Source organism: Amphiprion ocellaris, chromosome 16, assembly GCF_022539595.1.
Source record: "Amphiprion ocellaris isolate individual 3 ecotype Okinawa chromosome 16, ASM2253959v1, whole genome shotgun sequence".
Lineage (NCBI taxonomy): Eukaryota > Metazoa > Chordata > Actinopteri > Pomacentridae > Amphiprion > Amphiprion ocellaris.
Genome location: NC_072781.1, coordinates 32,521,121 through 32,542,061, shown reverse-complemented (window position 1 = coordinate 32,542,061; position 20,941 = coordinate 32,521,121). Strand labels below are relative to the sequence as shown.

The 20,941-nt window shown below is 36.2% G+C and overlaps 1 protein-coding gene across 2 annotated transcripts in view; it reads left to right on the top strand.

Annotated features, from left to right (window-relative positions):
* LOC111586358 (1-phosphatidylinositol 4,5-bisphosphate phosphodiesterase beta-1-like) overlaps positions 1-17,416 on the top strand; it is a 56,210-nt gene extending 38,794 nt beyond the window's left edge. For both annotated transcript variants that reach the window (XM_055018739.1, XM_055018738.1), the window contains exons 26-32: positions 2,598-2,775; positions 4,603-4,735; positions 5,132-5,208; positions 7,098-7,187; positions 7,323-7,380; positions 7,515-7,601; positions 12,464-17,416. In XM_055018739.1, the coding sequence (XP_054874714.1) occupies positions 2,598-2,775; positions 4,603-4,735; positions 5,132-5,208; positions 7,098-7,187; positions 7,323-7,380; positions 7,515-7,601; positions 12,464-12,616 (776 nt within the window). In that variant the 3' untranslated portion in view covers positions 12,617-17,416. The remainder of the gene's footprint in view (positions 1-2,597; positions 2,776-4,602; positions 4,736-5,131; positions 5,209-7,097; positions 7,188-7,322; positions 7,381-7,514; positions 7,602-12,463) is intronic.
* The last annotated feature ends 3,525 nt before the right edge of the window (positions 17,417-20,941 follow it).

Genomic DNA, 20,941 nt, shown 5'->3' with positions numbered 1-20,941 from the left:
GTTTTAGCAGAAAACTTACAGAGATGAGCTGTTGTTGCACATTACCAGTCACTGACAGCTCATGTACGGATGTTTTACAGGTCTTAAAATCTTTTTTTTACAGTATACAGAGCTTTTCTTCACATTTCTGCACAGAGATTGGTGCAGAAGGAAACTGTAGTGGGTTAAACAGCCTCTTTAGTCAGCAATATATGTCGTTTAGCATCCAGTACGTCATGCTAATGCACCTGAACACACCGTCAGTGAGGTTTGTTGGGTTTATCAGGTGTTTGGGGTCTTTGAACATCACATATTACCACCCAGGTGACCCACTGGGGGAAGATGGAGCCACCCACAGTTATCTATTACATAAAATATCGACATGTCTGTCAAAACACAGCTTTTAATGTGACTCATGCGGATCTGAAACAATAATGTCAACACTAAAACACCCACTGAAGTCCTGTCAGCTGCCCACTGCTTCCTCCCGTCAGATTCTTTCCTTTCACTTGAATAAAAACGTGCAGCAGAAACGATTAGCGGTGAGCAGATTCATGCAGAGCAGCAGTAAATTCATTAGAACAGGATCTGACGGTAAATTATCTTCTCTGTTCTTTAACACATCCAGCAGATCAGCTGTTTCACACAGATTCCAGGTTTTTAAGGTGGAATTATTTGTATAAAAGCTTGTCTGGTTGAATCCTTTTATTGTGAAAAGCTCTGCCTTGTAAGCCTTATTGTAGTCGTCTTATGAGTCATGAAAATGAGTTAACTAAACTTGAGAAAATGTGTTTAGTGTAATTAAGATATTAAGCTGAAGCTCATGGAAAGTCATTACAGACTGTTGTGGAAGTTCAGCGAGGTCAAGAGGGTATGAGGAGGGTTGATTTACTGACATCAGGAGAAGTGACACCAACAGAGCAGCAGTTCATGCAGCATCAGTTCTGAGGATTCTCTCTGATCTCTGGGTTGATATTATAGTTGGGAGAAGGTCAGATTTAGATCACAGACCAACGTGGAGACAATTAATCTGTTTAGTCACGTCAGAATAGAGAATATCTAACCTTGATCAGAGCAGAGAGTCCTGCTATATCTTCCTCCTGCAGCCTGTCGGAGGATAATTTGGGATGATGTCAGCTAACAGCTGCAAGGAAATTCCTTAGTGAGGGGAAAGAATGATTTTTTTCCTTCACACAGACAGGAAGTAGAGTTTCTTCTTCATTTAATATTGAGGAATGATTTAAATTTCTAACTGAATTTTAACGAGAGCCAGTGAAAAGATGATCCATGAAGCTGGTCCTGGTTGCAGTGAGATAAATTATCTTTGTGTTTGGATTCAGTATTCATCTTTGAATTGTTTTTGATTCTGGTTATGAAAAGAGACAATCAGAATTTAATTAACAAAGATGCAAAGCAAATTTCCACCATTTCTGTTTTCTCAAACAACAAGAGTCTTTTGGAGTTTGAATTCTCTAACAATGCATCCTGGGAAATTTGCTTCTATCTTTGCTAAACTTCACGAGTTAAATGAATTCTGACATTGAGAATAACAGGTTGGAAAACAGAACAGAATTCAAACACGACAAGTTCATTAACATCTATGTGTGAAACTTTTATTCTTGTAAAAATCCAAATTTATTGTTGAATTTTAACCCTCGTGTCGTCCTGCAGGTCAAAACTGACCCGGTTTAAAAAAAAATATTTTCACAGTGAAACTTCTGATGTCCACATTTTCAACATTTTTGGGAAATCTTTGAACATTTTTTGGTGGAAAAAAGAAATGTTAAAAATGTTTCTTAAGAACTTTCACAAAAAAATCAACCAGAATCCAGTGAATTTCGCTGGATTTTGGTTGATTTTTATGTGAAAGTTCTTAGGAAAATATTAGAAGTTTTACTGATATATATGGAATCACTTTAGATATTTTTAGGATTCTTTTGGAAGATTTTTACTCATTTTTTGAAAATATTTACAAGAATTTTCTTGCCAAATTTGGGGGATTTTTTTAAAATAAAACTTTTAAGGGCAACTTTTAAGGAATTATTGGAATTTTCTTCCTGAAGGTTTTTCAAATTTCTAGAAATTTGGGAAAATTTTTTGCTGAATTTTTGGATTTTTTTTCAGACAAGGAAACAATATTTTTTGATGCCCGTAAATGAAGACAGCAGGAGGGTTCAGGGACTGTTTGATAGTTTAAGTGAATTATTCTGTAAGATTGTTAGAAGTATCTGTTCATTAGTGTTTATCATTTGAAGTCACGTAAAATATGACATTTGTAATCTGTTAAATTACGATACCAACTTAAATTGATCATAACTAGTCTTTAGTTGTAGATATGATGTTTATAATTTGTGTTTTTAAGCTGTAAAATGATTTGAAAGTAAAAGTAGACATTTCTTTACATAGTTAAATGAGAAAAGATGTTGATGTTTGACAGTTTAGGACCAAACAGAAGCTGCAGTTTCACAGCTGAGTTCTGAGGACAGTAAATAATGTCTAATAAATGACATTAAGCTTCACCTCCGTTGTCCGAGCTTTAACAGAAAACAAACAGGAAGCTGCTGGAGCTCTTCCTGTCCAGTAACAACAGAGTTTCCTGTGATCTGTGCTTCTGACAGACGTCCCGGTTTGCTCCATGGAGGCTCTGCAGCAAACCAAAGTTTACCAGAAGGAGCAGCGACGGCAGTTCAAGGAGCTGAAGGAGCTGGTGAGGAGGCACCAGAAGAAAACCTCCGAACTGCTGCGAGAGTTCAACAACAAGTACAAGAAGACGGCCCGACAGTGCAGCAAGAGCAGGTACACAAACAAACAAACAAACAAACAAACACACTGTGGTATCTCTGCCACCGTTTGGTCTCCACGTTTTACTCTGAAGTTGAGTTGGCAGGAAAAATATAAAACCACTGAGGATATTTTTAGTCAGATCATCCCCGACTGGTACTGTTCATTATTTCCTAACTGGACAAAAATATAAAAGCAGAAGGAAAAATGGTCTTTTTTTCTGAATTGGAGAAGAAGTTTAAGATCAAATTTGTCGTATTGTGGTTTGAAAATGACTCAGTTTAGCCAACTGTGCACAAAAAGTTCACCTGGTGACAAATTGTCAACCTGGTCAGGTGTGACTTTAAAGGACAACGATCCAACAGTGACCAGTTACAGTCCTTTAACTACAAAATACCACCTTAAAATACAGAGTTATGCCACAAATACAAGAAAAAGACAAAAACCTTGTGCTGGATGCTGCAGGTCGATTAAAGCTGGAGCCTGAACGTCCACAATTTCACCGTTTGTTGTCTAAGAAATCAAATCAGGTGCATGTAAATGTTTCCAGAAGACATCTGAACGCTGTCTAACATGCAAAAACACTTTTATTAGTGACATTTTGGTGCGCAGCCTTCAGGAAAATGGTTTGAAGTCATCTTAAGAAGGGAGTGGCTGTAACTCAGCTACCAATGAAAGTACTAGACCAGCCATAGGGAGGCATTACATTTAACATATTCCATTATATGACATTTTCCAATGACATGCAGAACCTAATTTGTACGAAGACGATCATAGTTTCATGGGTGTGCTTTGCAACAAAATAAACATGATTATTATATAAAGAATCACTCATCAGAATAAAGTTTTACTATAATTATCAGGTATTTGTATCTGTACTCCTGTTTCTTTACTTTTCTTTCTATACATTTCTGTGGTTGTTCTAGAGATCTGGACACAGTTGAGCTTTATTGGGATTTTTGTCTGCAAACTCTCAAAAGCCAAAGAGCTAAAGTGAATAAAGCAAACTGTGGAAATGGAAAAAAAAGAAATTTTAAAAATGTTTCTTAAGAACATTCACAAAAAAATCAACCAAAATCCAGCGAAATTCACAGGATTTTGGTTGATTTTTACCCATTTTTTTAAAAATATTTACAAGAATTTTCCTGCCAAATTTGAGGGATTTTTTTTTTTTTTTAAAAATAAAACTTTTAAGGGAAACTTTTATTGGAATTTTCTTCCTGAAGGTTTTGCAAATTTTCAGAAATTTGGGGAATTTTTGGCTGAATTTTTGGATTTTTTTCAGACAAAGAAACAATATTTTTTGATGCCCATAAGTGAAGACAACAGGAGGGTTAAACAGTTTTCATTTTTGACCATTCGGTCAATATTTGTGCAATAATTCTGTAACTGAAACAGGAAATTATCTTTTAAGATGCATTTTCACATAGATTTTTTTGCACACAGTTATTTTTCCCCTTTAGTTGTTGTCATTAACAAAGCATTATATCAGGTATAAAATTTTACTTCAACAGAACTGATGGCACAATTTGCCCCGACATATTTTCTCCAAAGGCTCATTTTACCCCAGGATGAGATATTAAAACACTTTTTTTGGAAAACCATATTTTGAAAACAGTTTATTTTAGATCCAAACCAATTATTCCCAGGGATGCCCCACATCCTGAAGTATATGTACAGGTTTTATCTTTAGACGTTACCGTCATGCCTCCAAGTTCCACCTCACTCTCCTCTACATACAGCAAACAATCAACCACATGACCATCTGTGTTTTTTATTTTTGCTTAGTGTAAAGGTAAGGGGAAGATCTTTAGAGTGAACATTTTAAATCTGTGTTTTCAGGGCGTCTTGTTCGGACAACGAGGAAGACGAACGTCTGCAGCAGCTGAGAGACCAACAGCAGCAGCAGCTTCTGGCTCTGAGGCAGGAACAGTACTACAGTCAGAAATACCTGCAGAGGGAACACATCAAGACGGTAAAAGCCAAGCAAACAACCAACTTTACATTATTTATATCATTTAAAGTTCAAATTCTGTTGCATGAAGTTTCTTAGACAAAATAACTCCCCCAAAATAGACAAAAATACTTATTAATCAGGATTTTTTTCTTGCTTAGAGGAATTTTAATGCCTGAAATTATAAAAAAAATATTACGGATTAAAAATTGAAAAGCAGGTAAAGCTGTGAGGAATATAATAATAAGAGCAACTTAAACAAGAATTCAAATTTGAGCTGTAAATTTAAGTGTTTTAAACTCAGTTCCACACAAACCAGCTTCTACAGTAGTTAGTTTTATGTTGCATGAGTTCCTGTTTGAAGTGAAGTCCGTGTTTTTTTTCAACATAAATGTAAAATCTATTTCTTTCCTCCAGCTGACAGAACGTCTCAGCAGTCTGGCTGAGGAGAGTCACAACACCCAGATGAAGAAACTCAAAGACATCTGTGACAAGTAAGATGGAGATCTGGGACTGAAATCTCTCAGGACTAAAGAATCACGGAGTTAAATCTGCTTTTAAAACGGCGACAGCTTGAAGAATGTTTCAATGAAACTTCAGATTTACAGAGAGCAGATCAGAGAAGAAGTAAATGACCCATATTCTGCACATTTACGGGTTTATAATTTTATTTTTTGGGTTTACTAGAATACGTTTAGATGCCTAATTATTGAAAAAATACATTATCTTTCTCGCGATGTACGTTGCTGCAGAAGCGAATTAATTTTGCTTTTTCAATTAACTCTTTCTAATACATTGCTTCAAAATGTGTACAGAAATATGTCATGGAAGCCTTACTAATGTCTGAACTTTCAGCTTTGTAAGTGTGCAGATGTTCAACCCTCCTGTCCTCATTTACAGGCACCCAAAAATATTGTTTCCTTGTCTGAAAAAAATTCTGCAAAAAAATTCCCCAAATTTCTGAAAATTTGCAAAACCTTCAGGAAGAAAATTCCAATAATTCCTTAAAAATTCCCATTAAAAGTTTTATTTAAAAAAAAATCCCCCAAATTTGCCAAGAAGATTCTTGATATATTATTTTATATATCTACATTTTCAAAAAATGTGTAAAAATCTTCAAAAAAATCCTAAAAAAATATCTAAAGTGATTACATATATATCAGTAAAACTTCTATTTTCTTTAAGAACATTCACAAAAAAAATCAACCACAATCCAGTGAATTTCACTGGATTTTGGTTGATTTTTATTGTGAATATTCTTAAAGAAACTTTTTTTAAACATTCCTTTTTTTCCACCAAAAAATGTTCAAAAATTTCCCAAAAATGTTGAGAATGTGGACATCAGAAGTTTCAACGTGAAAATATATATAATTTTTCCACATTTTCAAACTTTAAAACGAGTCAATTTGACCCGCAGGACGACACGAGGGTTAATATGCACAAAACCGATAACAAACCAGAGGAAAGAGATCACCAGCATCATATGTTCTCTTTGACGGAGCAGTTTTTAGGCGTTTTTATGTTCCTGTCTCATTTATTCATTCATTCATCATTTTTTCAGCGGAATCTAAAGTCTCTATGGAAACAAAACAACATGAAGAAGGAGAGAAAATTCAGAAATGTCAGTAGGACTCAGTTAGAATGACAGAAAACTTAAAACAGATGAAAACTAAAGTTGAATTTCATTGATTATTTATTTTATAAATGAAAAACCTGAATGTCCAAACGTGTCCAACATTTTTCAGGTGTCCACAGGTGCTACAGGCACGAGGATGGCAGATAATCCACATACTGTAGATATTTAATTATTTACATTTTTATTTACTTTCTGTTTCTGTTCAGCTGAAAAGTCCATGAATTTTTGCCATGTGGCTGTTTTTCACAGCTGAGCCACTAATACCTTCATTGTTGTGCGAAAAAGTGCAGAATTATTTATTTATTTATTTATTTATTTATTTTTACAGAATCTGATTCGACTTAATGCTTTGTTTTTGTGTTTTTGGCCAATTTTTAAATAAGATGTAGAATAATGTGAATTTGATGAAAAACATGGCTTTGGTTTGAAGTTTCCCCACATCACAAATGATTAATTGCAGATTTTTTTTCTCTTTTTACAGTTTGTGACTGAAAAATGCTTCAATTGTAGGATTTTTTTATTTTATGAAATTAAAAAAACACTAAATATCACTAAAGTTTGTATTTGTACACAGCTTTTGTCCTTGACCTGGTTTATTTTAGGGCCTTTTTGAAAATGTGTAATACTTTACGTTGTTTTATTCTTGGAGGCCTCTGTGTAAGACTCTTACCAGAAACAGCTCAGTAACACCAGGTGTTTTTACTCGTCCAACGTTGGCTCTGATCTTTCCTCCTGCTGCTGCTTCAGGGAGAAGAAGGAGTTGAAGAGGCAGATGGATCGAAGGAGAACAGAGAAGATCAACCAGGCGAAGACCAAAGAGAAACATCTGGCAGAGGAGTACGATCCATAAACTCACAAACACGGCAGCATTTACCCACCTCAGCTCAGCATCCATCCAGTTCCTGCCGTCAGAGAGAAAAATGTTTAGTCCAAACCCAGCCGAGCTCAGCCCATCTGTCTGTCTGTTTCCAGGGAGAAGATCGAGATCAATAAGTCCTACGTCAATGAAGTCGTCCAGAACATAAAGCGGGTGAGCAGCAGGCCAAGAATCTGGCTTCCAGGAGTTTTCTTCTCTTAACTGGAATCTGAAATATGAAAATTTTATGGCTGCAGCACCGCCGTCACCATAAAACGCTTCATAAAACTCTCTGTTTTTATCTTCAGCTCGAGGAAACTCAAACGAAACGCCACGAGCAGCTGGTGGAGCAACACAACGAGCTGCTGCAGGAGATACAGGACCAGAAACCAAAGGTAAAACCCAAATTAATGCTTAAACCCAACTAATTATTGGTGTTGGCGTGGATTTCTACTTGATAAATAGGTTTTTCTGGTCAAAAATGACATAAACAAGTGACTTAAGTTAGTAAGACATAGTGTTAAGCATGTTAATGATAGATTTGTTGTTGGTTTTTTACCATTTTACAAAAAATAATGTCTAAAGGTTGGCCTGAAGTCTACATCATGTACAAATAAGCCCCAAATTATTCATATCCACACCGAATTTTGGTTTATAGTGAATTTTATGCCGTCAATAGCTTCCTTGTAGCTAAAAAATGACAAGTGAAAAAGTTGGTAAGACATTGAGTAAAACATGTTAATGATGAATTTGTTGCTGTTTTTTTTCTGTTACACCAAAAGTAATGACAAAAGGTTGGCCTCAAGTCCACCTCATTTACAGATTAGCGCCAAAATTTGGATTTATAGCAAATTTTATGTCACCAACAGGTTCATTGTAGCTAAAAAGTGATATAAACAAGTGAAAAAATGGTAAGAAATTATGTCTTAATGATAAATTTATTGTTGTTTTTTTTTTTTTTTTTTTTACCATTTTACTAAAAATAGTATTAAGTTGGCCTAAAGTCTATATCATTTATAGATAAGTCCCAAAATGCTGATTTATAGTAAATTTTACGTCACCAATAGGTTCCTTGTAGCTTAAAAAAATGACAAACGAGTGAAAAAGTTGTAAAGACGCGTGTTAAGAGTGTTAATCATAAATTTGTTGTTTTTTTTCCTTTTACCAAAAATGATGTCAAAAGCTGGCCTGAAGTCTGTATCATTTACAGATAAGCTCCAAAATGGTGATTTATAGTGAATTTTATTTAATTCAAAGTTTGATAAACAAGTGACAAAAGTCAGTAAGACATAGTGTTAAACATGTTGATTATAAATTTCTTGTTTTGTTTTGTTTTTTTCAGTTTTGCTAAAAAAAAAAAAAAAAAAAAAAAAAGGTCAAAAATTATTCATATCCTTTGAAATTAGTGCCTGTTTTTGGGAAAATGCTGCTTCTGTATAGTTCCAAATGCTCCAGCTAATGTCTGCCATGTTCTGACACTTTCTAATACATTATAAAATGAGAACATCTGATGCAGAAGTTTTCTGGTCACTTCCTGGTTGGTTCCAAGTCATGACTGAAACCAAAGATTTCAGAATTGTTTGTCTTTTCAGACTCTGGTTCGAGGAAATGCTTTAGCTTGGTAAAAAATGCAATGAGACGTAGAGTTATTTTGGTAAAAGGTCACATTTTCTGAGTTAGATTTGGTGAAGATTCCTGATGTGAAAGGCTCCACACAGTTGAGTAGTTCAAAGATAGATTATTGTGTTCATTTTGTCCTCTTTTCATGAGATAAATGTTTTCCTTTTATCCAACAACTTAGTAAGAATTATGAATCCTTATTATTGTAAAGGTTAAAACATTCTTAACAATCCTTACTAAATTGTCAGATAAAAAGAAAACACTAATTTAGTTCAAAGATAGTTGACAGGTTCAAAAATTGATGATTCTTTCTGTTTTTACAGTTTGGAGCTTATAAATGGTCACATTTAATAGATTTTTTTTTTTTTCAAAAAAGTCTAAATGCCTTTGATGTTCTTTTTAAAATTTTATTTTTTAAAGTTGTAACACCAGTTATGCAAGGAATCTTTAACTTGAAAGGTCTGGAGATCAACACAAATAGAAACAAAATTCCAGCGGAGACTTGCAGAAAGTCTGTTAGCAATAATTAGAAAGATTCAGAGTAATTTTGCATTTAAAGAAAAAATGTATAAAAAGTAGTTAAAACTCATCACGAACATCTCTAAAACAATGTCTTATCAGCTCTTGTTGCTTGTTTCAACCCAGAGAAATCTATTTGTCGAATAAAAACTCAGTATAAATCAGGATTTCTACATAACTGTGAATAATTTGGAGCTTAACTGTCCAGATGTAAACAGTGTGTTTCAGTTTATTGCTTTACTTTTGGTCTTTGCTTGCTGAAATGCTCCGCTTTGCCAACTTTCATGCTGGGTTGTGCTGCACAGCGAGAACTTTGTGGAGCGCTGAGCTCCAAGCTGCTGCTGCCGTCTCTGGTTCAACACCCACAGGCCGGCGTTGACGTCAGCGTTGGCCGTTTGAATGATGCAACGTGCTTCTGGCAGCCATCTTAGAGCTGCTAAACTGTTGGCAGTAATGGCTGACAACAGCTGGCTGCTTCTCTAAATGTGTGTCCCATCTGTCCCAACAGTAGGACACCAACAAAGCAAGTGTGTGTTGTTTTTAACTGGAGGGATGAGTCACACACTAACTCACCGAATCTGGGTTTCTAAACTTGTTAGCGCCACAAACCATCAGCAAAGATCTGAAAATGACAAGTTCTTTTACTGAGTCACCAACCAGAGACGCCTCCAGAGACGTCTCATGGAGGTGGCAGGATGGGGACACTGGGAATGCTGGGAAAACCACAAGACGTAGCTTGATTTTAGTCAGTTTTTTTGTTCTTATGCTGTTGTTACATAGAGGCTGTTGAACAACTATGTCAGCATTAGAGTTCAGAATTCACAGGCGGATATATTTGGTTTCTTAATTATCTGATATGAACAAATTGATATGGTGCAGTTTACATTTTGGCTATTTGAGGGGAAAAAGTTCATCTATAAGAGTCATAAACTTGGGACATTGTTAGAAATACCCACATGAGAAATTAAAGACACATCCAGAGTTCATTTAGGATGACAGTATTTATAATTATATCCATGTGTGATGATAATTTATGGTTCAATATAATCGATTTTCATTGTGACTCGACTACCTGTGGCCATTTTTTAGTCATTATTTTATGAAGTAGAGGTCTGTAACATCCAGTAATGTCACTGCTCCAAATATGCTGCTGTGGAATGAAGAAATCCGTGCAGTAGAGAAAGATAATATGACAGAAAAAGCTTTAGACTTCTGTAAGTCAATCAACTTTCCACAGTAAAGCAATATCCAGCAAATGATGATTTACCTGCAGCTGATTAACTGTGGCAGCTCACCTGTCTGAGGTTAGGAAAAGCAAACGGTGTCATTTACTGTTAGATCCTGTTTCATCCCGTCTCCATGTTGGGTATCATTTATAAATATATTGATCCTGAAGCCGTCTGATGCTGCAGGTGTTAAATTAACTCAGAGGAAATATTCCTAAACAACTGGAATCAACTGACTGACCTCAAGTCTGAACACTTTAAGGTCTGTTTTCATCCATTAAAGGCACAAACAGTGTCTCATTTACAGCCATTAGAGTTGGCTAATTTTACTTTCACTTTCATTTCTTACTGTGATTGCATCCATTCCATATTACAGTAACTGACATCCAAGTTTCAGTGAATCAAATGTCTTCATTTAATGGCACCAAAAAATGTTGTTTCCATGTCTGAAAAAAAAATGCAAAAATTCAGCAAAAAAAAATCCCCAAATTTCTGAATATTTGCAAAACCTTCAGGAAGACAATTCCAATAATTCCTTAAAAATTTCCCTTAAAAGTTTTGTTTAAAAAAAATCCCCCAAATTTGGCAATAAAATATTTTCAAAAAATGAGTAAAAATCTTCAAAAAAAATCCTAAAAATATCTAAAGTGATTCCATATATATCAGTAAAACTTCTAATATTTTCTTTAAGAACATTCACATAAAAATCAACCAAAATCCAGTGAAATTCGCTGGATTTTGGTTGATTTTTATGTGAATGTTCTTCAGAAACATTTTTAACATTTCTTTTTTCCACCAAAAAATGTTCAAAGATTTCCCAAAAATGTTGAAAATATGGACATCAGAAGTTTCACTGTGAAAATATATTTTTTTTCCCACATTTTCAAACTTTAAAAAGGGTTAATTTTGGCCCGCAGGACGACATGAGGGTTAAACTTAAGGGGTGGCCAGCCAGCATCACTGCTCAATATGTCCTGGTTCGGTCCAAAGTTGCTTGTTTTCTTGGCTTTTATTTTTAATTCTCTCGACCACTGAGTTCAGAAATCAACTCATGTTAATTTGTTGTGCTTTATGGTCTTTTCCAAGTAATGGAAAAAGTGATACTGTTACACCATTTGACATACAACAGCTTGGAGATGTCTAATAGAAAGTCCCTAATCGTCCATCCTCCAACACAAACAGTATCAGATACTTAATCATCTATTGGACAGCCAAAAGCATCAGTTACCACAGATGGAGGATTCCAGTTGGAATCTGGAAATAGGAGACTTTGCCAATAATGTAAAGAAATTATTTTACTTTTCTTTGCAGAGACAACTCATTTAGGTCTTTTTATTTTTCAATAGATGAAAGATCTTAATAACTTCTATGAGTACCATTTGAGTTTTAAAAAAAAAAACAAACTAAACTCCCAGGTCTTTATGAGGGTGTCCCTGCTTTTTGCTACTTCAAAAGCAAGACGTCTGATCTTTCTAAGTTGGAAATCTCACCATCCACCCACTCATATTCGCTGGGTGTCTGACCTGATGAGCTGATTTCACCTTGAAAAGATGAATTTATCTTGGTGCTACCACTTCTCCTGTATCAGTGCTGCTAGGATTACCCACATTTAGTCATCAGCCTCTTAAATCTCTGTTCTTACAATGTATGATCTGGACATCTGGAGCTTTTTTACTTTCAGTTTCATTGTTATTGTTATTCATTTTCTTTGCTTCAGTATTTTGTATTTGGTTCTAGCATAATTAAATACTCCATCTGACAGTTATTACAGTTGCCAGAGACGATGATGTTGTTTGTTTTGCTGGGTTATCGCCACAATGTTAACTCAAAAAGTGAAAAACAAAGTCATAAAGTGATCTATAATCGGTGTTTTTCCTCTCGTGGTTCTGCAGCTGCAGGGCGCCGTGGAGGCAGAGTTCCAGGAGAAGTTCCACTGTTTGCCCGGAGAGATCGAAGAGTTCCTGCAGGACAGGAAGATGGAGGTCCGAGGTCACAGCAAATCTAGACCATCAACGCCTCATGAAGCTCTTTCTGAGGAGGACTGAAGGGAAAGAAGGAATGAATCAGGAGTAAACCGAGAACACAACCAAGCAGAAGGTAGCGGGCTGATGAGGGAGTAAACGATCCAGATAATAAAGACTGTTACTTTCCTTTTTAATGGAAGAGCGCTTTAAGAATTTATTTTTCAATTTCATTATCTTTGCATGAACTTTGCTGTATTTCAGCGTTTAATCATTTAGTCTTATTTTCTGTCATCTGTTACTTTGACAGACATCTGAAACCCAACAGTTTGTACTGCATGAAAACTCTATCTATCTATCTATCTATCTATCTATCTGTCTATCTATCTATCTGTCTGTCTGTCTGTCTGTCTGATGTCTATCTATCTATCTATCTATCTATCTATCTATCTGTCTATCTATCTATCTGTCTATCTATAGTCTCTCTATCTGTCTATCCGTCTATCTATCTATCTATCTATCTATCTATCTATCTATCTATCTATAGTCTATCTATCTATCTGTCTATCTATCTGTCTATCTATCTATCTGTCTGTCTGTCTGTCTGTCTGTCTGTCTATCTATCTATCTATCTATCTATCTATAGTCTCTCTATCTATCTATCTATCGATCTATCTATCATCTATCTATCTATCTGTCTATCTGTCTATCTATCTATAGTCTCTCTATCTATCTATCTATCTATCTATCTATCTATCTGTCTATCTATCTATCTATCTGTCTATTTATCTATCTATCTAGATATCTATCTATCTATCTGCTCATACATAAACTCGAGGCCTGTCTCTATCTTATATACACATGCAGAGACGTTATACAGCTTTTGCGTTGGTCACAATCAGTGCTAATACACTTATAATCTACCAGTAATCACTGCTGTTTTCTATAATTATCGTTCTTCTTTTTCACTCACATTCACACACATTTTAAAGCTGCACAAAACCGGAGCTGAAAAGCCCACACCCACAGTGGGCTCTGTTTGTTTCGGCTGGAGATTAATAACTTTGTTCAAAGGCTCCTCAGTGGTGGTACAATGATGATAATAATCCACCACATCTTGTTTGTGTCAAACTGGCAAAACAAAATGCAGCTACAAATGCTAACGTTGCATAAGATATGAAGACGACATCTCTTTTTAATGCTCTGTGTATCAAAGTTACATGTTTAGAATTCATCTCTTCCAGCCTTAAAAGGTCTTTATGCCATATCTACGCTCATTTCTCCACACTCCTTGCAACCCGAGCACACCAGCTCAGTGCTTCAAACCAGAAACAGATTCTATACAAAAAACAACGAAAACTGCAACCTGCAAGCTGACAGAACTGGTTCTTTAGGTTTGTTATGTGTGAAGCTCCAAAAGTCTGAAGACGTGTCATCGGTTCACTGCAGTTTCTGGGTGGAAATGCTCGACCATGACGTTGACTATTTATTTTACTTATAAAATTTGAAAAAAGAGCACATGGGCATGTTGACAAGGTGATGTTCACTTTAATAACTTCTTATGTAAATGTCAGAGGGCCTGTTTATTAGCTGGAATTAAAAATGAAAGACTTACAATTGTAAAAATATGCAAGTGTTGATCAAAAACTTGAGAGATTTTACCTATTGAAATCTAAAACTGTTCCTGATTTAAATTTGGCTGCCAAGTAGTCTTGTTGTGCAGTGATCCTCTGCTCCCAGTGATCCTCTGCTCCCAGTGATCCTCTGCTCCCAGTGATCCTCTGCTCCCAGTGATCCTCTGCTCCCAGTGATCCTCTGCTCCCAGTGATCCTCTGCTCCCAGTGATCCTCTGCTCCCAGTGATCCTCTGCTCCCAGTGATCCTCTTCTCCCAGTGATCCTCTTCTCCCAGTGATCCTGCAACATTTTTAATGCTCCCTGGAAGTCCTGTTATTCAGCAACGAGCGCTGAATCTCTGAAACTGTGTCAGAACTGTGACCTTTTAGCATTTATTCCATTCCAAGTGGTAAATCTGGTGATTTTTGTGTTCTTCCACTGTACAAACTAAAATGCTGTTTCTTCTGTGGATGGCAGCAGCAGATCCTCCACGCTTCACCATGAACACAGAACGTTGTGTTTCCTCACGGTGAAAGTTTGAGCTCCATTGAGAAACCTCAAGAGTGGTCATAAAAACATGCATCACAGGTCCAGATGTTAATAACACAATGACACATGACATATTATGGACAACACAAACAGTCTCTAAACCTTTTGATGAAGCTTCTTTCTTTAGCATTTAGAAACTCTACGGGGCTCTTATCATGACTGTCACAAAGAAAAAACCTGAGTGTGAACCTCTAAACCAGAGCTGTCAAACTCATTCTAGTTCAGGTTCCACATTCAGCCCAGTTTGATCCCAGCTGGGTTGGACCAGTAAAATCACAGCATAATAACCTATAAACAACCACAACTGCTAATGTTTCCTTTGCTTTAGTGCAAAAAAGTTCATTCTGAAAATGTTTACATTTAATGAACTATTTTCTTACAAAACATCACAAACAACCTGAAATTTCTTAAGAAAAGTAAGTTCAGTTTCAGCAATATTATGCCTCAGTTTATTGTTTACAAATGACAACTTCCAGATCACAGAGTGTCTACAAAGGAACACAACATTTAGTCATCTGGAACTGAACAATGTAGTATTTTACTTTATGAAAAAATGACACAAGCGAGACAAAAAAAAAGACACAAAATGACAAAAACGAGAAAACAAAAACATGAGACAAATGACAAAAGTCAGACAAAAAACAAGACAAAAAAACGACAAAATATTACAAAAATGGGACAAAAGCACAATGAACAATCTAGTATTTTACTTTAAGATCAAAACAACTTGTCATGGTCTAGAAATCATTTTAAATTTATAGTTTTACTAATTTACAATTTGCAGTTAATGTCTTATCTGGAATTTTTTCACTTTACAAAGTCGTCTCATGGGCCGGATTGGACCCTCTGGTGGGCCAGTTTTGGTCCGCGGGCCGCATGTTTGACACACCTCTAAACAGACAGTAAGAACCAGTGAGAACGTCTTCAAAATGCATTAGGACTAAAATTGGTAACACAAACCTAAAGACATGTCCAACAATGTTTATGTTTTATTATAAAACCGTTATTTTATGTTACCTCATTGCATCTACTGTCGTAATTTTTCAATCATTGTCGTCCAAATGACAGGTAAGACTTTAATGGGAACTGAACCTTTATTTCAGACATTAATGAGAAAGTTGGTGCACTTGTTGTAGAGTGGCTTTGCATGAAGAAATCATAGGGTGTGAAGAACTGCTGGTACTTTGTATTAGTTTGTACTGTGATCAAGTTGATTTATTGATTGTATACTTGTTATTTATGTATTTATTAATGAGATATTGAGAGAAAATGGAATCTGAATGGTGATTTTCTGGTATGTTCCTAAAAAAAAAGAAAGACTGTTAGCCGAAGACATTTGGGGTTTGTGGGATGTTTAGGGGAAAGAAGAAAGATTTGCACAGAAAGATTTTGGGTGTCTATGTTTTCTGTGCAGGTACGCTCTGCAGACTAATTCTGACCAATTCATTAAAGGGTTGCAAAGGATGCAAGAGAAAATTTCTCATTTATTCATTTAGATAAATCTTTTAAGTTGCAAACATTATGTTGATGGGTTTGGTTGGCATCTTTAACTAATAATTTGCTTTAATAATTTTGGTAATTGCATTAACTTAATATTTTGTGTAATTTATACTCAACTCTTTGTTGAGTGAAAAATAAATTTAAGTTGAGGCAACTTATTGAAATTGGCTCAAAACTTAATTTTTCTTCACCTTGAGATTGACGAGTCTGCTCCACTTCCTGCTTAACATTGGAGCAACTTATTTTTTTTTAATTTGTCAACTCAAGAACTTGTGTTCACAATTACTGTAATTAAGTATAAAGCACTTCAAATAAATTTTAAATAAATGTGGAAATACTACTTGGAATATGTAAATTTTTTGTGTTTATGCTGCCAAACCTATGTAAGTGTTAATAACAAAGCCTTCATGCTAATTCCCCTAAATCAGTGTAACTTGTTGGTTGAACATAATTTCATTAGAAGTTGTCATAACTCAAAAAGATTGATGCAAACGGTTGTGTTATTTATTTTTTGTTTTATTGTTGTTGAACCCAGTGCTAATTGTTTAGCAGCAACACTGGACTGCTGCAGGAATGACGTGGCAGTAAAACGTCTTGTTCGATGTGGAGGGAAACCAAAAGTCTGCTGCCGCTGCATGACTTCTTTGTTTCGATGTGAAAATCAGACTCAGTTGTCACTTTGATGAATTTATCAGCTGTTATTTTCACAATATTTAAGGACATAATTTCTCAAGTGTTTTACTTTGTTGTAAAAAGCTCTCGTCACTCTTTGTACAGTGATCTTCCAGAACAACGTTTGCTGGAACATTTTTCATGACTTGTTTTTTCTCTGGACTAAGGCCTAAGCTGCGTTCAACAACCTTTTTGCAGGGAACCTTTTGTTCGAATTGTAAACCGTGGTTGATGATGTTAAACGCTTTGGGAGCACAGTGTGTAACTGACCTCGTAAAGGTAGCCTGCAGTGCAGCTTTCATGGCAATATATACACCCGGCATGCAGAGTACCTCATTATTCACTAAATTATCTGTTTAAAAGACGTTCAGATCTGCAGAGTGGTCGAGGTTTTTAAGCAAAAACGCCTTGTTGAACGCACTGCTTTAGCGATTATACTGAGCATGCTTTATTGTCTTGGATTTCTCCACCAGTTGAATTGTTTCTTGGTTTTACTGAATGCTATTTTAAGACCAGTTGAAAGACTATTAAAGTATTTGATCTAAAAATGAGGTGTTATTACGTTTGTCGTGTTGACTTGTTGGTAGAAGATGCACCGATGAGGCGTGTCTGAGGAGGTAATTACTGCTGTCAGCTGCGTCAAGATAAACCCACCGAGTTCCTGTTGGCTAGAAAACTTTGCTGTGGGTTTGAGTGTGAGGAGGACAACGTGGGTTTTTACAGAGAAGCACTGAGGCTGTCATGGGGGAGGAAGGCGGAGGAGGGTTTTCAAGCTGAGCGACAGTCTGTCACAGTGGATGTTGGATCACCTCTCTGCTTGTAGATCCAACAGAAAATACAGTACAGGAAACATACGGATCATTAATCCATCAGTAACGTTTGATTCAAGTGTGTTGTTTTCTTCAATATTCACTTCCTGGTGGGCAACTTTATTTAAACCTTTAGTGGAACCTACATATGTTCCAAAGAGTCAAATTTATTTTTATTTTTAAAAATGTCAAAAGCCCAAACTTTACAGATAAACAGATAGAACTCAAACTATTTTTCTGTTGTTTGAGTTTACATCCTGTCTGTAAAGTCAGTAGAACTCAGTAATATCGTGTGTTCTGTAATCAGTCCTTCTGGTCTGAGAAGTGAAGTTTATCATCTGTCAGATTAGATTTCAAACTTTCCAAAACAGCAAATATCCTGTTCACGTTTATATAAAATATTTTAAATTTTTCTAAAGTTTTTTTTGTTTAGATTGAAACTGCACTAAGTAACATTTCAGCCTTTCAGCCTCTTTTAGCTCAGTGTTATGAGCTGTTCACAGCAGCAACAAGCTGAAATACAATAAGCTGGTTATAGGTTGGTATTAAGACGCTTTCTGTTGGAAGGAGACACCAACATTAAGTGTCTTCTTAAGATGTCAGTCCTTTTGTACCAACAGAACATCTTCAGTTCTTCTTGGCTCTAAAGCCGCGATTCCACAAGCATCTACTCGGCGCGGTACGGTTCGCCACTATTGTGTCTGACTCGGCTCGTCTCGGTTTAGTTGTTTTTCCATATAGCCTCATCGTGGGTGAGTCGTCATAGCGCAGCGAGCCGAAAGTCCCTTAACGTCATTTGTGTGCGACACAAACGCAACATAACGGAGGCGAAGGTAAACCTGCTGCTCGGTCTGTGGCTTTCTGTCAGATTCAAAGTAATAGAAGAGTCTGAGAAAGCTGAGAGCGGCGAGTCGAAACACTCAGGAGACACACAGGAGAGTTTGGGAGGCGATACAGCAGTATCAAGCTGAAGACAAGAGGATATGAACGAGACGACATGTGAGGGTAAGCTAATGCTAGTTCGCTAGCTATCGTGTATCAGTCCTGTGAACGACCCTGTAATGGCTGCAGTTTATCGCTATTAGGTATTAAAATATGTATGCTGTGTATGTGTTTCAGATGCTCTCTGATGAGACTTCATGGGATTTACCTGAAGCAGCAGCACATGAGCCTGCAGTGGCACAAGGTGTAGAGGAGGAGGACAGAGATGTACAGGATGCACTGATGCACTACGTGTCATGTAAAAGTTAAAAGTTATTCTTCTTGTTATACTTCTGTTTTTCTGTCCCCGGACCGCTATTGTTTTCTTGAATGCAATTCTGACAAACTTTTGTACCTTTTGCAGATGTCTGTGCTATTGTTTTATTTGTGAAGGTTAGCAAGATTACATGACAAATTAAACACCAAAACATTAAAACAGCTGTTTTAAGAATATTCCAGTTTGATAAATCAGTATTGCTTTGCACTTCATCTCGGTTGGAACCTCAGCCGAGGAGGTACGGAAAATCGTACCTGATATCATGCAGTAATCCATATGGAAACGCTTGCAAACAAAGACGAGCCGCACCGCGCCGAGTAGGTGTTTGTGGAATCGCGGCTTAATTCTCCAAGTTTCTACGCCTCTGGAAAGTGGAACACTGGTGCCACCTATGCTTGACTCCTCACTTTCAGTACATCTAATGAGATTTACAGCTTTCTGCTCTGAAGCGTTTAGCAGCAACAGCTGAATTACAAACATCGTCATCCAACAGCGACTTTCACCTGCCCAGGTAAATGGTTTTCTCATTTTCTTACAGTTAATCACCAGTAGATCAGACATCAACGGTGCTGTTTTTATACAGATCCTGAAGATGAAGAAACTTCCTCAGCTCAGATCTGTTGGGTTCTCAGCTAGAAGCTGTCAGCTGTGCTTCAAGGCAGACCTGAGCAAGTAGAACATTAAACAGTTAACTAGTTTAGAGCTTTTTTCATGCATTGGCACAATTTGAGCAATGTTCTACAAACATCTTGTTGCATATGCTGTCTTTGTTGCTAGCTTTTCTATATTGGTGCAGACACTGAGCTCACAGAACATCTTGAATTCCCAGTCTTAGTCCTTGTATGGTATTCAAACATTGTGCATATTATAATTTGTTGGCTGTTTGCCTCAGAAGAAGAAATTTTCAGTCTGCAGTATAAACTTACCTGACTGGCGGGGTAAACTGGACCTCCTGAAGATCTGGTATCCAAACATCGACTGCATTTCTGGTCTAAATTTGTTCTAACTTATAAAAGTACTATGTTTTCACTGGAAAAGTGACAATGTTGGGCAGAAATACGTGTACATAAAACCAAAACATGACTCAACAGTGACCTCTCAAGACAGAAATGTTTCATTACAAGATAAATATGATCACTCAGAATAACTTTGTGTTGGTTTTCAGTGAGTCTTCCATCTAAAAGTACAAGCGGTCCCAAACTGTGTCACTGTAGGAGTCAACAGTTCAGGTTTTACACCACTTTTACTGGATTTACAGCAGCTAGAGACCTGCACAGAGCATAAACAGAAGTGAATGTTGAATTTACACAAAATGAATCTATATGGATACATTATCCCATGTTTGCTCGGTGTGTAGACATGTAGCTATTTCCTAACATTTACCAACTATCAGTTGTCAGATGTGTTTATAGCTTGACTCTTCCGTCCTCTGGTGGCTAAAAACAAAAAAATCAGGTCCAAGTGCAGAATTCATGGTCTTATTTGTCTCTTCTTGTAAATAAAAGAGCAAAAAATGAAGATATGAACTTAATATAAAATATTAATTGTCAAAATTCTATGGTTTGTTGCTTTTTGAGTTTACATCTTGTATGTAAAGTCAGTGTAACTCATTAATATCATGTGATCAATTGTTTAGATCTGAGAAGAGAAGTTAGTCATGTGTCAGCTTGATCACGTTATTTTATTATCCTGGTTATTTTTGCAGGTGGGCCATTGAATTATAATCACACCAGAGTTAACTAGCAGCTACTTTATAACTGTTATCCCTGGACAGATAGAAAAATAAAAACGACCACAGAACAAAAACCATAGCACAAAACAACACAGAAGTCCAGTGTTAGACAGTGAATACACTCTGTATCATAAATATGAGACAATCATTGGTGGTGACACTTTTACACTGTAAAATAAACATTGAAAAAAGAGTAATATTTTACTGCAAAAACTAACCATCTTGTACAAATAGGTTAACTTTTCTATATTTAGAACACATTTTGTAGCCTTAA